The sequence below is a fragment of the Lissotriton vulgaris genome, chromosome 10 (genome assembly GCF_964263255.1).
Source record: "Lissotriton vulgaris chromosome 10, aLisVul1.2, whole genome shotgun sequence".
Lineage (NCBI taxonomy): Eukaryota > Metazoa > Chordata > Amphibia > Caudata > Salamandridae > Lissotriton > Lissotriton vulgaris.
In genome coordinates, this window is record NC_141698.1 from 939133726 (window position 1) to 939151152 (window position 17427).

A 17427-nucleotide genomic window follows, 5' to 3' on the forward strand; every position below is an offset into this window, starting at 1 on the left:
TTCAGAGTTTCACTACCTAGGGGTACCCCAATCAAGCCACTCCGGTGCGACATGGGTCGCCGCTCAATCAAAGATCTAATCACTTTGCGCCCGCTTCTTTATTGGGCTTGTTTGGGGCATACACTCGAGCTATCTAGCTATGCAGACGGCTTAAGAGAAGTCATGAATTTGCAGGGGTCCCACAAAATTGTCTGGCTTGCTAGTGTAAAAAAGGTTTTATTGGCTATTGGTTTTAATATTGCATGGGAGTCAGGTGTCTCGGTGTCAAAAATGGAAATTAAGAGAGCCTACTGGACATGCGTGGATGCTCAAGATCTCAGAGATACTAACTTGGGCAGGTTGACAGATGAGTTCCGCTTGCACAAGACAGTATATTGTCTTGAACCCTATCTGGCCTTCATCAGGAAACCCAGAGATAGGGCACTTTACATTCAGTTCAGAATGGGAACTCTTCCCGTTTGTGAACGTACATGTAAGTGGAAACCACCCAACCAAACACCTGTTGACTGTCCATTTTGTACCGGTGTACCTGAAACTATCCCGCATTTTTTCTTTGTATGTCATGCTTATAGCAAACCTAGGTCAAAATGGTTAAAACCTGTCTGCCGTCAGCTTGAGACCAAGAATTACTCTTCTGCCCTCAGAATTTTGCAGACAGATCCTAACACCACCCTAGCTTGTGGGGTGGCCAAATTCCTTAGTTGGGCGTGGGTGATCAGACTGCAAGACTTACGCTGACCTTATAAGGCGACCACTTTTTAACTTTGTCCAAAGCTGTAATTGGTTTAATACATTTTTATCATTCTTGTATTTTTGTCAAAGTGCTTTTTAATGTATGTCCTAAATGAATTGTGATTTTATTGTAGATGTGCTTTTTAAGAAATTTCATATCGAAATAAAGCTTTGTACTACTACCAGTATGGCTTATTTCCATAAACTCCCCCCACTCACAACTGTGATTCCTTCCTAAAGCCTTGGATCTGGCAGGAAGAGGGGTGGCCCTAGCTGACAGGCTTGTTTGACCTGTTCTTCCGTTAAAGCTCATGCTTTATGGCTCATCCCTCTTCTCTGGCATTCATGTGCTCCACAGAGCTCTCTCCATCAGAAACCCTCTGCCGGGCCAGGCCACTTTTCACCTAATCAAGGCAGTCTTGCCAATCCCCTCAGGGCTGACCAATCATGGAAGAGTGCTAGAAGCTGTATTTTGGCTTACATGAAAGAGTCTTTTAACTTCTTTTCTGTACAAGTTATGATAAATTTAACAATACCAAGCTCCTGGATTGATAAATACCTTTCTGCTCAGTCTTTGAATGTTATTTTGTACACACTCATAGCAATAGTTGTGTCCATAACATATTGCCATGTTAGCCTATGAGGCCAACTACCTTCAAGGGGGAGGGGTGATGAGATGTGCAGTTTTTTCCTCACCAGGGTTTATTAAACATATTTTAAAAAGCCCCTGCTCATAGGTACAGACCCCCCCTCCCCCCTCCAATCCATGAAACACCTAAGGGAGACCTGGGGGGTTCCTAATATGCAAAAATAATGTTGGTTCTTATTTCCCTTTGCCCACAGCATCAAAGTCAAATTTGTAGTGAATTTCCTACATTGTAAAACAATACATTGACAGCTGTCACTTGTCAGGGGTTATAAAACCTCTTTTATAGGAACCCTGATTATAGTTATGACTTTCACCCCTGGGACACCTAGAGGAGACCATGGGGGTACCCACAATTAAAAGTAAGGTAGATTATTGGTTTTAAAGGGCCCATACCACCAAAGTCGAATTTGCGATGAAATAACCCTTTAAAAGCAGAGCTGCAACTCAGGGCTGCTTTTAAAAATGACCTCAGGCTCTCAGCACTGCACACATGCAAGTGCAACAAAGACTGCTGGCGTCTAAAATGCCATGCCCCAATATCTACTAGGGACTTGTAGAGTAGGTTATGCCAGTTAGAAGTGTCCCTCAATCCATCTGTTTTTCTGTGGTTTTAACATAGCACTGCCCCTGGGCCTGACTAGCAGAGCCCAGGACACAGCCAGTCAGCTAACAGCAGTTCCATTCAACAACAACAAATGGGGTGAACAGGCCATAAAGGGTGACTTTCTAAAATACCCCCAAGGCTTCAGCACAGAGTCAACATCTTCTAATCATTTAAATTGGCGATGTCATGGTTCTTCCGGCATGAGGTGCCCTGGTACAATATAAGTTCTGAAGAATGTTTTCCTCTCCTCCTGCAAGATAAGCTTCTTGTCTTTGAAAGGTGATGATTTCTGACTATTATTGTATTGTTGGGGACGAAATATAGCAAGTCCACAGCGGCCTAGATTACACCAAGGTCTGCATTAACTGTTTAGATTTCTTTAACCAGATGTGTCCATAGCCTCTTGTTATTTGATCGAGAAATTCTTATATCTCTTCCAATCAATTATATATCTTCCTTGTATCAAAGCAGTATTCCCTGAGCATCTGTCCCCGTATATTTATTTTTTATATATCATTCAGACCCTTGTGGTGCAGAGGCTTTAAAGGGATCACAAGAACTAGCCTTGGAAACACTGAACTCATTTGCCTTAGAAGATAAAGTTCTGAATATTTTCTCAAACACAAATCAGTCTGAATGTAACTAAAGTTGTTCATGTATCACCTGACGATTAAGCCCACCAAGTGTTTCCACTCCAGGTAAGAAGTACTCTGTTGAGATTCCTCCAGGAAGCAATGACGCTGTGAGCTGCAGTGATGATCAGAGAGCAGACATTTATCTAGAACATTTTAGCCAACAGAAATTTGTTACACTACATTGATTTTTGATATCCTTAAAATTTGATAATGTAATCTAAAAGCCCATATTATGAGGGAGGTTTTGTAAAGAAGCAAAGATTCCAGATATATTTTGACCTCCGGTATCTGAAATCCATGTGAGCAAAAAATCATATTTACCAAAAGTGTTTTTGGTTAAGCTTCTTCCTCAGTTGTTCTGTGTAAATGTATATCGGTAAGGCAATTCCTAAGCTCTGGTAGTAACATCTATCTTCTTGCCTAATTTCTCCAGTGAATTCTTCACTCTTGAAAACAACCTATCGCCTTTATCGCCTTTATCTCATTGCCTAAAAAGCATGTTTATCATGCTAATTTAACTATGTATTTATTTATTTTACAACTGCGAAGATTAAGGTGTGTGAATCAGGCAGTCTTTTAAAGTTAGAGAAATAACTGAAACAGGAAAAAAAATCAACTGTTTACTTGTATATAAGATGGACCTTTAATGCCGACTTGCTTTTTGTACAAACACTTCCTTGTGTATTTTATTATAGAGACCTAAAGTAACTAGCATTGCTAACTGTAACCTGATACCACTGTGATGTGCTTTTTTGTGATCAGGAGATATTTTGATCATCCTGGTTTAGTATAAATGCTAGCACCTTTGGGATAGGGGGAAAGCTTTCTGTGGAATATTTTAAAAGGATTATTTCAATAGATTTTACACATCAAAAAACCTATCCCGTGTGGATTTCCTTTTGAAATGTGTGTTTTATCATTAGGATTTTGTTGAAACCTAGCTGGCTAAAAGTGCAAAATGAATCCTGCATATTTTGCTACACATATATCTGTAATTAAAACCACCTTGTGTGCCCCTGTAGCTGTATTTGCATCAGTGTGCTCAGTTAGTTTTGGTGCTTTTGCCAAAGTTTTAATCCTTATTATGTTTTCAAATTCTGTTGCATTGATCGCCTGGTTTTACCTGATACCAGACAAAGGTGTTGGTAACTCCCCCCACCTAACAGTCTGAGCTGCTTCACTTCTGCTGGTAATTTCCGGTAGTAGTTTTCTGTTATTCTTTTTTGAATGATGACAGCCACTGTTCCTCTAAATGTTTATCTTAATGCTGTTCTCTGTGGATAGTGAAGGTTTTTACACACATGAAGCAAAGACTACAAAGCTACTGCCAACACTGTGGTTGGAGATAGTTGATCTTTGCGGACAACAGACTCTTATGTTTACATTTAAATGATTTAGCTTGAAAAGGTTCTTTGTGCTGCACCAGAAATGTGGTGAAACTTATCAGTGCCAAAGGGAAGCGGGAAATGACATTGCTACAGCACTTTTAGTGCAAAAAGATGACAGATTTGTGAGTGAATATTGGCTTTGCAATCTTGCTTACTTTAACCGCATTCTAAAGAAACTGTATCTCTGCCAATGCACTCGTGAGAGCACAGTTTGAAAGAAAAGAATGTGTTTAGGTGTGGCTGCATCTTGCTTCTTAGCCAGATTTTCTTTCCTGTTGCTTTTATATTCCTCCCTCTTGGCTTACCATGCTTTGAATTGGCCAATAATAGCTGTGCAGCTCCAGACTCGGTGTGTGTCTTCTGCTGAAGCTATTATTGGATCATTTGATGAAATAAGTGTAGTGTTGATAAAGTCCTTGACGAGGTGTACCGATGGTAACCCACTCCCTGTTTTAAGGTACAGCCAGATTCAGTATGTTTCAGATGCAGGAGAAAGATGCCATGATGCTTCTGACCACTGCGCTACATGATTATGGCGTGCTACCAGCCAGTGAACTGCTAGACTCTGCTGCATGTTTTGGGTCCTCCCAATGAGATATTCCTTTTAATATGGGCAATAGCCACCCCGTGACCAGGCTAGGACTCTAATATTAGTCGGTGGCAGCTGATTAAGGTAGTGCGATAGGAGACCTTTTTAACTGCACCCCATCTTTCACGTACCTACTGCACGCTAACCTAGCGCCAAGATGCTCCTTTCAGAGCGAATGATTGCGCTCTATAAATACCCACAAATATCAAATATCAAATGAGGACACTACCTACCGGCTCTCCTCTGATAAATCCGTGGAGTAACATGTTATGGCTGGGCCCCTTCATTCAAACCTGAATGTATATTGAGTGTAGTTTTATGTGCTTGTGTAATTTTTGGTACGCATATTTGGGTCCCCTTCTGTATAGAGGAAATGTTTTAAGGTGTACTGTAGGTGTATTCGTAGCACTGGCCTAAAGAGTGCCAACTTCTTGCTTCATAAGCCGAAAAATGCAGAGTGTAACGCTTAACGCAAGGAGCTAAATGTTAATTCACTGGTCATCGAGCACATCCAAGTGAACAAGGTGCCAAAATGCTTAGACGTTCCTACCGAGCTCATGGTCGAATCAACCCCTACATGAACTTTCTCTGCCATATTGAGATGATTCTCACTGAAAAGGAGCAAATTGTTCCTAAATCAGAAGAGAAAGTTGCTATAAAGAAAAAGATATCTTAAAAGAAACTAAAAAGCAGAAGCTCATGGCTCAGGAATAAACCTCAGCGGTTGTAAATAAAGAGTTGGTAGCCGGATATAGCCATCTCCCCTCTTGTGCAGCACATTTCCACCCATGCTCTCTAGAAATTATTTGTGAAGACGTGAAGTGTCTGACTTTGAATCATCACCCAGAAGAAAGGCTTTTTTTAACAAGTGATTGAAACTGAAACAGGCAGGAAACCTGAAAGGACTGGCATGAAACTCCCGACAGAAAAAGTGGGCTTCCTGCCCCATTTTGTGTAGAGAGCAGAAACTGTCTACCTGGAACCCACAAAAAACAAGGTGACCGATTCATCTGCCGATGGACGCTATGAACCTATGGTCATCCAAAAGGAAAATGAACTCACTGTGGTTTGTTTGCTCAGGAGTTCAGTGCAGGTTTTGAACCCGACTCAACTACTGATCATGTGTGACAAAGCCTCAATATTTATTTCTTACAGTTACATACAGTACAGGCCTGGTTGTACACTAACAGGGTCACTGTTCGTGAGTTGGATGGTCAATGTTGGGCTTTAAATGTATTAAGATTGTGTATTATAAGTGCAAGGACTAGAAAGTAGTCTTCTAAAAGCATTTGACAGAAGTGGTAGCAAGTTCTACCTCTTTCTCGTACAAATAGACCTTTCTTTGGACTGACCGATATTACGATTGCAGACCACGCAGTGAAGCATGCGTTGATTCAACATTTAAATTTCAGCCTACTATATATGTTTTATCAAATCATTTTCATAGGACATACCAGGTCATTCAGCAACCTAGGTTATTGCTTTTACGGCAGAAGTATCGGCTTGCTATGGTAATTTGGCTTTTAATTCAATTGGCTAGCTGCTCTAGACAGGCTATTAAACTGGCACGAAACTATCTCCTTCATCCAGACATATGTTATAATGTAAGGGAACAACCTCCTAAAAGACCTTACCACAAAAGATACCATAGTAATACAAAGTTATCGTCCTCGAGGAAATGGTCCTAAGCTGATCCATAACACCAAACTCTTCATCGTCATATGAGCAAATCCCAGGTCTGGCGCGCATGAGATTGCATCTTCCAAGTCCATCAGCTGACCTCACACAGAGCAAAGATTTCTGACTTGCTGTGTTGAATTTGTTCAAGTTGGCTTCTGCACATACTGGAACAGTCCCCCAAATGGAAGTGTGTTGTTGAAGGCTCAGCGCTTCTGGCACTCTGTCCTCGGTGTTGAAAAAGAAGTTGCAGTCTTCTGATTCTGTTGGAGCTTCCTTCAACTCTAATGCTGGATCACCCACTGGACTGACTGACGGTGCTCTCAAAGCCATCATATGATATACTTCTAAAATGTTCCCTTGGTAGAGCACCTCCCAGGCGCTTAGATTTGTCCTGATGGAAGAGACTTTTTGCTCCAACGCTACTGCAATGCCTGGTAAAGATTATGGCTATATAGATAATGATTATGTGGAAGCCAATAACCTCCATACCCGTAAAGATTGTATCTGTACTTTTACATGCAAGTGGCCAGAACTCTTAACCAGAAGGGTGACATCCTCTTCCTTTTAGCTCTGCTTCAGAGGAAGTTTACTAATTCACAACAGAGGTGCTTAATGCAGCTGAAGATTTGGAATTCATCTTATCATCTCCAGAGGTGATGTCTAACATTTTAGCTGTACAGTGATGTCACAGACCATCTCCTCAGCTTGTCCAGGCACATTTGTTCAGGACAAGAGTGGAACAAGTAAACAAAACCAACAGCACCACTCCCACCCTCAAATGCATTTTCCAATGGGGTAGGGAGTGTTTCTAGATTCTCCACTAGTTGGGTGGCGATCAGGACGGAATGTGAAGTCATCCATTTAATCCACAAGGGCTAAACTCCAAAGACCATTACTGTTTCTTCCCCTGGAAAGCCCTTCTTTCATCAGGATATGTTCTCTGGTGCATCCTGAGACTCTGGAGGTAAAAATCCTTGCCCTGCTGAACAAAAGGTCCACAGAACTAATTTCTCTGGAACAAAAGGACACCAGATTCTAATACTTTCACTTCTTGGTCACCAACAAGGATTGAGGTCTGAGATCCATGTTGATCTTTAACTGCTGAACTTGCTCATTTGGCAGGGCAAGTTTAAGATGTTGTCACTGAGCGGAATGCTACTGACCCTAAATACGGTGGACTGATTGGCATGCCTGGATCTTCAGGACAACAATTCCTAGCTTCAGATTTTTCCAACCCACAAACATTACATGATGTTTATGTGGGATCCTAGCTCTGTCAGTTCACAGTTCCGCCAATTGGGCTGACAACTGCTCCACACGTCATTATGATAATAATAGCGGTTTTGACAGCTTTACTGTGATAGTCAGTGGTCACTGTATTCCTAAACTTGGATGACTGGTTAGTGAAGGCAGAGTGTACAAGGAGAGAACAGCTTCGACAAACAGGGATTCTACTCTGCTTAGGCTTTATCATCAGAGCCTTCTGTCTTCCCGATGTGATTGCAAACATCATCTTGGTGGCCAAGAAGCCTACTACCAAATCCACCTGTTTATTGTTCCTCACTGGGATTTGAGCTTAATTTTAACTTTCTTGATGTTATCCCCATTTGAGCCGGTGCACATGTCTCTAGTTACCCTTAAGACTGTTCTTTTGGTGGCAATACGTTTGGGATGTAGGGACAAAGAACTTAACGCTGAATCAGTCTGTCCACACTTTATAGTTTAATATTTACATTGGTCCTTTGTACCCAGCCCCCCTTCTAGCACTATTTGGTATCGGAATTGTATATGCCTTGGACCCTAGGCATGTGGTGTTTGCGTTTGCCAGGAAAGGGTTTATGATTAGCTCTTCATGGGCAATGCTGAAGCCAACAAGGGGAAAGAGGTGACCAAACTTAGCGTTTGATGCTGGGTCATCCTGTCTATCAAAATCTGCTATACCTTGACCAGTAAAGACCTTTCTGTAGGGCGTTCATGTGCGCTGTTCTACAGCCATGACTGCCTTAATGATCCACTATAGAGTTGCCCAAGATGTTGACATCTGTCAAGGCGGTTAGATAGTAATTCTTGCATACATTTGCCAAACACTACTGCCTTTGGCGCCCAACACACGGTGATGGGTACTTGTGCCTGAGTTGTGGTTTACAAATTCTTTTATTAATTGCCACTACTCTGACCCACCTCTCGGAAGGTATTTCTTTGAGATGTGTTGACAAGGTGGTTAATCTTCTGGAACGTGTATCCTTCAGAAGAAAAAGTTGCTTACATCCAGTAATGTTATTTCTGGTTATGCAGAGTATTACCTAGGTCTCTGGTTTTTTGGTTCCTTCATCACATGCTCACTGGGGCACAGAATAAGTCTAGATTAGAAGCTGATACCAGTCCACCAGTTTATGCCTAATATACTCAGATGACATCATGTTTGGAGGCAGAATGGCAGCTGAAGTCAAGTGGTGCTATGTTGTGGAACTAGAAAACCATTGCTGGGCAAAGGTTTACTGGTCCAGTCTGAAGCCTGGTGAGATCATTCATAAGGTGAGGAATCGGTTAGAATGTTCTATCTTAACCACAATTATTACCAGAGTCTAGCATCTTTTTCTTCTTGTGTATCAAAGCTTGCATTTTTGCTTTGCATAACATATTGTGCATGTGGTCCCACAGTCCAGGTGCAGATTCAGTTGTAGCCGAGTAGCAGCAGCTTACACATGAAGTTCTATTTAACAGAATGCAGTGGTCTCTAAAAACTGCTTTAGCATCTGGACTGTATATGCAAGTTTGTTGGACTGGACAGAATCCATTATTTCTTAGAATAATTTGTCTTAAACTGTTACCTATGTTTTTAATGTTTGAGGACTTGCTCTGCTATTTGTAGTCTGTATGTTTAAACAAGAAGCATGAATGCAACTATTTTTTGTAGTGCCTCCTTTCTGTCTGAGGGACTGCTAATGTTGGGCTAAGAGTATTTGCAACCCCAGTCCAATATTCAATTTGTGCCAGAGTAGATTCCAAATAGTGAAATAGTTCATTCCCTGTCACAATATGTATATTGAGTTGTGTGTGTACTAACAAGTCAGGCACCCCACTCACTCGTCCATTATTGTATACAACTTTGTATGTCTAATCTGACCTCTACTTACTGCCACATTTCTCCCCCTATACCCCAAACCCCTAAGAGAAACGCCACTTATTTTACTGACTAGGTTGGAGTTAACCTGTGGGCCTCTTGTTAAAGAGCAGTAATGGAAGTGCTCTTTTCAGTTTTCGGTCGAACCTGGGCAGCGCATGCGCTGCCCTGAGAGGCATGCTGTATTCAGGTAGGGACTTGAAGCTCCACCCATATTTTTCATTGGCTTGTGCCATTTCCCAATGTAAATAGTGGCTGTTCATTAGTCAATGGGCTTAGTAGTCCCTCTGATAAAAGCACTCAAATCTGAAGTAGTTGTAGAGTAGCTTTAATGTACAACCATCAACAAGCCAAAGTAACAGCAACTGAATTCTCAGCAATTGGAATGTCATCATTCTAGTAATGATGTAATCAGCAAGAAGTCTCTTAAAGATACAGCAAACATAACACATCCCCTATACACAGTAAAAGAAAAGAAAGAAAAAATACAGCTTGAAGAAACAGTATAGAACAACTACAATGAAAAGAAGACAGGCAATAAAATCAACTAATGCATTACATAATCATTGAACTTCCTGGGAAGGTGTATAGACCTCCTAGGATTATCTCTTTGATAACAAGAAGAAGGAGCAACACTAGGATTACAGGAGGGTCTGGAACTGCTATTGAAATGATTCCTAACACCATCACACTTGGCTAATTTAGACATATTCCAAGTGCAACCATTGTCCAAGGTGACAACATTTTTCCTAATGGAAACAATGGTGAAAGGACCGGTGAAGTTCGAAACACCTTTATGACCAAACTTCGGTTTTTTCACCAGAACACTGTCACCCACATTCCATTTCCTAAGTTTGACAACCATCTTAGCATCATAACGTTGTTTATATTTCTGCTGATAATTTGTCAACACCTCCCTCCTTTTCACTTCTCTTTCAACACTGTCACCACGACCCTTCTCTGGAAGCCAAGTAGGATTGAGCTTAGAACAAGCTAATCTACCCCTCAAAGCCTCAAAAGGGATCTCTGCATGACAGCATTGGGAGTCGTGCGGTGTGCCCACCATGTCTCCCTTTAAGACACTGCTAAAAGAGACTTTGGATTCCAAAGCCCTCTGTGCACAACTTTTTACAACTCTATTCATCCTCTCCGTGAGACCATTCGCTTGTGGAGAGTAAAGAGCTGTTTTCTGATGAATAATACCCAGGCTTTTCAAGAAACCATCCATCTCACTGGAGGTGAATTGCACACCATTACCAGTGAGCAGAAACTTTGGAACTCCCCCCGACACAAACACTTTCCTCAAGAACTCAATCACAGTTCTAGAATTAACAACACTCATGCATTTGGAAACCACCCATTTAGAAGTATAATCCACTAATAATACAACAAATCTCTCATGTGAGGGCATAAGCTCAAACGGACCTGCAATGTCCAAGCCCAATTTTGTCCACAGGAACCTCAACAGGTGACAAAGGAGATTGACTAGTAGTGCGTGACTTGTCATTGACAGCACACAAATGACAATCTTTGACAACAGTCTCCACCATGCGATCGATACCGGGCCACCAGTACCTCTCTCTAATGCGAGCCTTCGTAAGATTTCTACCTAAATGCCCTTCATGAGCTAGATTGATAACTCTCTCTCAAATCACCTGGAGGCACAACTCTGTCACCTCTCATCAAATTGTCTTGGAAGAAAGTTAAATCATCCCTCACTGTCCAAAAAGGCTTCAACACACCCTCAAGAGCATCATAGTTAGGCCAACCATACCTGATAACATTTTTTAACAATTGAAAAATGACGTCATCTGCAACACTCTGTGACCATTCTTCCTTGGGAATGCTAGACTCCAAAACCCAATTTATACAAACACCATCTGTGACACAATCTCTTTCAATAGGAAGACGAGATAGTCAATCAGCAGGTTTATTGTTCAGTCCAGGAATATACTGCTCTCTAAAATTGAACTCCTGCAAACCCTCACTCCATCTTTTCAACCTAGGAGTCATATGATCACTTTGATGACATGAAAAAATTTGAACCAGGGGACGATGATCAGATTTAACAACAAACGGAATCCCCCACAAGTAAAATTTAAAGTGAAGTACCGACCAAAATACTGCCGACGCTTCCCTCTCAATACAAGAAAAATTAATTATAGCTTCTTTTAATGCTCTTGAAGCGAAAGCAACGGCAACCTCTTCGCCTTTCACAACTTGTGAAAGCACAGCACCTAAACCCTTAAGGCTGGCATCAGTTGTGAGAATGGTTTTGAGTTTTGAGTCAAAATGACCCAGAGTTGGCATTTTACCAATCTCTTTTTTAACCAATTCAAAAGCTTTCTCACATTCAACAGACCAGGAAAAATGTACACCCTTCTTTAAAAGAGACCTAATGGGCTCGACAAGACTGGCAAAACCCTTGACAAACTTGGAATAAAATTCTGCCATTCCTAAAAATGACTTGACTTGATCTTTATCCACAGGAGTCGGTGCTTTTACAATGCTCTCAGCTAGCTCCAATTTGGGCTAAATACCACTCCCAGAAATAACATGTCCCAAATATGTGACAGACTTTAAACCAATGCTACACTTTTCCTTCTTCACAGTAAGTCCACTCTCATTTAACTTGTTCAAAACAGATCTTAATACCTTGTCATGTTCACACTCATCCACACCATGTATTAAAATATCGTCTTGAAAGAACATGACATTGGAAAGACAGCCCAGAACCATCTTCATTACTCTTTGAAAACACTCAGCAGCCGAAGCTAGACCAAATGGCATTCGTAGAAATTGATAAGCACCCAAAGGCGTGACAAATGATGTTAAATGTCTGCAATCCTTATGTAATACAATTTGATGGTAAGCTGAAGAGAGATCGAGTACACTAAATACCCTTGCACCTTTCAAAATACTAATGCTCTCAGCTATGTTGGGCAATGGCTGTCGATCTACCCAGATCCATTCATTCAATCTGCGCAAGTCCACACACATCCTAATCGATTTCCCACCATCCTTGGGTGCTAGAACTACTGAACTTAACCATTCAGACGATTCAATCACACCTAAATCCAACAATCTTTCAATCTCATGCTTAAGTGGCTCAAGCATCATGTTAGGTACTTTTCTCACTTTGTGCACACATGGTTTGGCAGATTTCTTAAGGATGATTCTGTGTTCAAAACCTTTTAGACACCCCAAAGTGTCCGAAAAAACTTTCGGATAATCAGCAAAATATTTGTCAGTCCCACACACAAAATCTACTTGAGAAGGAAGAGAAACAGGAAGAGAAGCAGAAAGAAAATCTTCCATTAACATGACTTGGTTTTTTTGGATCTTCAGCTCCCGGATTAAGAATAATCCCGAAATCATGCTCATGTCGCCATCCAAGAAGATTGTCACCTCTGACAGCAACATAAACCTTGCCAGAAATACTCTTACCTCTGAAAGAAATGTTAGCTACAGTGTATCCCAATATCTCTATTTTTGACTTAGTATAACTCAGAGGAGAGATATCAGAAGGTAACAGTTGAACATTTTCTAAACCCACAATTTCATCCCAAATTTTGTTTCCAATTAAGGTAAAAGGGGACCCAGAGTCTGCCATAACCTTGAATACAAATTTATCAATTCTAATATCACAGAATGGCATGAAAATGTGCTCTGTGTCAACCATTCCATCTTTAACACTAGAAACCACAACTGTACGTATAATGTCAGAAATGGGTTCATTGGTTTCCTTCTTTTTACCAGACCTACACACACGTGCATAGTGCCCCTTGATACCACAGTTATTACAAATACTGTCTTTTGCAAAACAATGGGGAAAATTAGTAGTGTGAGAGAAGCTCCCACACCTAAAACAACGCAATTTCTGCTTGCTGAAAGGACGTTGTTGACGAGAATCCCGTTCTTTAGAAGTATTGGATTCCTTGGAGGAAGAAGCGCGATTTTCAAAAGTACTTTTCTGGGAAAATGAAGTCTTTTGAGAAGGTTTACTTTTAGAACCAACGCCGACTTTAGCAACTTCTTCATGACATTCACCAAATTCATCTTCTTCTAACATATGTACAGAGTCAGGAGTTTTCTTTTTATTATCACTAACAGTTTGACTTTCATCTTCTTTATTTTTTCTTATTTCTTTGACCCATGTAGAGGTGTTTTCCATACCCTCTACAATAGCTACAGCTTCTTTCAATGAGGGGTTTTTAGACAATAACTTCTCTTGAACCCTAGAACTGTTCGTGCATCGAACAAGTTGATCTCTAACAAGAGATTCAGACAGATCTCCAAAATCACTTGTACGTTAAAGAGTTTTCAAAGCAGCAACATATGTTCCAACACGTTCACGAGAGCCTTGGACACGAGTAAAGAATCTATGTCGTTCCAACACAACATTAATTCTTGGACCAAAATACTGTTCTAACATAGTCATAGACATTTCAAAAACATCCGCAGGTTCACCATCAGCTCCACCAACAGGTATACTGTCCATACTATCATACGTATGTCTACCTTCAACATCCCAAATTGTGTAATAAAATGGCTTGTTTTCTGACAGCCGAAAAATTCTCTCCACCAATAGCAACCAAATATGAATCAAATAAGTTCCTCCATCTCTTCCAAGGAAGAATGGGTTCACCCTCCTCTGAAAGAAAAGGTGGTGGTTGTGACATGCTAGATGTTGTGGCCATAATGACCTAAAAACAATAACTTCAAAAATAAGGTATGTAGCAGTGGTAAATATCTAAAAACACTCAGTTTCCAGAGTAACTGCGCACAAAAGTAAAAAATACTAATGTGTGAATTACAAAAATATGAATAAAGTAATGTGTAGCTGTGCACATCAGCGTAGAAATGGTGATCGAAATAGTGGTCCATACCTTAAAAATAAGTTGATGTGCAGCGGTGCACATCAGCGTAGAAATGGTAAACGAAATAAGAAATAATTGATGCACAGCCGTGTGCATCGGCGTAAATGTAAATAAACAATGTGCAATGTGCAACCATGCACATGAGCGTGAAAGTGATGAACAACTGTACCAATAGAAAACAAAGTAGAAATATTCAAAGCGCTGCCGTGCGCATCGGCGCTGAAAGTTGTAGTAAACTTGAAATAAGATCAAGATTTACCATTACACAGCCGTGCGCATCGGCGTTGAAGCTGTTGTCATGGCAATAGTAAGATGGCCGCCAACGTGATGACGCTAGCGTGATGACGCTAGACGTGGAGTGTGAGGTATGCAGTGACGTTGTGAGCAGAACGTCAAGTTCCCCGCAAGGAAGAATGGAGGCAAGTACCGAACACACAAAGCGAGCGTGAAGAATGCCAGACTGCTCGCGATGCTCCACGCGAGTGAAATTCAAAAAGAAACCAGGTAATTGAACATTGCACACTACGGGTCAAACCAAGAAAAATGTTTCAAAAACGTACGATCCTCACGAAGCTCAATGTACAGTTGTAGAGTGTGTTCATAAATCGTCAGATGACACAAATTTGCACGAGGAGAAGGCAGGCAGGGCAATATCCAGCAAATAAAACAGTCAAAAGGTTAAAATAGTTCTGAAAGAAAATGCAGAAATCCAATAATGGAAATGATCCAATCCAATGAGACCGCAGAGTGTCCAAATACAGTTGTACATCCAGAATAAGTAGACCAAAACTGTCCAGAATAATCCAAAATCGCCAAAGACAAATCCAAATGAAAAATCCAGGTGTAGGGGAATTGATGGTTGTAGATGCCTGTCCCCAATCAAGCCTTGACCCTCGTCGGCAGTGATAAAAGCACTCCAATCTGAAGTAGTTGTAGAGTAGATTTAATGTACAACCATCAACAAGCCAAAGTAACAGCAACTGAATTCTCAGCAATTGGAATGTCATCATTCTAGTAATGATGTAATCAGCAAGAAGTCATCAAAGATACAGCAAACATAACACCCTCCTTAGTACCACCTTGTCTCATTTTGTAACTTCCCATGGCCACACGCCCTGTTACGTGTGTTGTTAGTCGGTAGGCTTTAATTACATCCTTTGAGCACTATTTTCTCAAATAGCTTTATCCAGGACACACTCTGTCCTAACCCTTTATTTTACGTTTCCATACATATTTTAACACCAACACAGTCCCAGTTGGCCGTCCCAAACACCCCTAAACATGCACTGTTTATCTCTACAAAGGGGTCTAGGAGGTACCTCTAAGATACAGTAAATGTTCAGTATAGGCACACCTGAGATTTGGTTGGGAGAGGGGGAGAGTGCGATTGGAATTCCGAATTCAAACAAATAATCTACCCTTTAAATATATTGATTTTTCATACCGTTGCACGTTTCCTGCATCATAAATAGATCATTTAATTGAAACCATTTCTTATGATGGGTGATGCTGAAACACTTCAGTGTTCTTTTTGCATACATTCTTTTATCAGCGAAGAGGGCTTGGTATTTGAAACTGCCCAACAATAGTTGATGGTTGAACAAAGGCTTCCTTTTATTTTTAAGCTTTCAAAGTGGGTAGGTTTTGAAGATGTCTATGGGGCTTCAGTTGCTTTTATTGTTTAATTGGGAGTTGGATTTTATTGTTGTGTTGAGTGCACAACAAGCTGTGGAATGGTGTGAGTAGAATATTGCTTTCATCTCTCAGTGAAAGATGGACAAACCTTTGAACTCTGCAATCGCATTCTGTCATTGTACGTGTATAAAGGCGGAAGTATGTCACCATTGAACAACATTTTAAATTAGGCTGAAAGGGAACCAGTAGTTGTGTAACTTGATATACGTTTGGGATTTGTTCCCTTGCTTTTTTTCCACAGGGACTTGTCAGCTAATGCTGTTGTTCAGTAAAAGATGTGCCTTCTGATTCCACGTTTTTTCTATCCACTACAGAAGGTTGGATTTCAATATCTCTGATGTGTTCTGCAGATTTAAAAATCTTGGGTTATTTTCCAGCGTTAGAGACTTGGAGGGGGGAAAATCTGTCTTCTGTACTAGCTAAAGCATCATGATTCTTAGAACCTTTAAATGTAGTATATTCATATTTTGTCTTTGTCTAAAATTAGCTACTGTAATTTTGTTCCGTTGCTTTCTCATTTGAATTGCTTTTTCTTTTGTTCAGTTTATATAATTGTCGAACTAAATATTTTGAATCGCATGGCGGGCGACCTGTTTTACCTGCCTAAACATTGCAGGATATTTTGCACGAGAGAACTCTTAATGTGAACTGCATTTTATGTATATGTGAGTCGGACAGCTGTTTTTAATCATAGGATTGCTACAAAACTTTTTCTCGTTAAACTCGGAAAAACACACCCTTTTCTCCATGCACATTTCTTCTCAAACTGTCCTGAAATACCTGATTAACAGTTGATCAGTCTGCAAAGATAGTATAGGGTGCTAACATTTTTATGTCCACTACTTGCATTTTCCAACAAATTAGTGACATTGTGGACCGGAAGTTAGCTCTGGATTTAGCCGGTACACATTCATGCCTCACATTCCAACTCAAATGCCTTCATTAAATCTAATAATAGGAAATTGCAGAAAATGTGACCTGCTTTTTTGGTTGGTGATCCTTGCTTCTAGCTGATGGTTTACTAGTTCGTAATACGATTTTTTCTTTCTTTTTTTCTCTTTTAGGTCTTCTACCACAGCTTTTAGGGGTTGCCCCAGAGAAAGCCATAAAACTTACAGTAAGTCTTGTGCTGATTGTGTATTTCCTTTTTTATACTGTACTAAAACAGCATTTCACGATTTGCAGTTAATGTCCTCTGCAGGGGAAATTGTATTTCACTGGCTACAGGCTACAGCGACTTCATGGCAGCAACATGGACCCCCAGTTAGAACAGCTGTTCTCATCTTCCTGCCTAGCAGTAAAGCCTTTACGGCTGAGCATTCGAAGAGGGAGCCAAGCCAAGGACGAGCTAGTGGGCGGTCTTGACTATAATAGGCATAACACTGATAGAGCACACAGGTCACCCGACTCAGATTACCATACTCACCTGGGCCCATAAAACAACTTATTGT

General features: G+C 40.7%; 1 protein-coding gene across 1 annotated transcript in view; it reads left to right on the plus strand.

Moving 5' to 3' along the window:
- The window catches only part of SLC25A13 (solute carrier family 25 member 13), a 785732-nt gene that overhangs the window by 492411 nt on the left and 275894 nt on the right, over nucleotides 1–17427 (plus strand). Inside the window, exon 12 of the mRNA XM_086941927.1 lies at nucleotides 17041–17093. Coding sequence (XP_086798053.1) covers nucleotides 17041–17093 — 53 coding nt within the window. The remainder of the gene's footprint in view (nucleotides 1–17040; nucleotides 17094–17427) is intronic.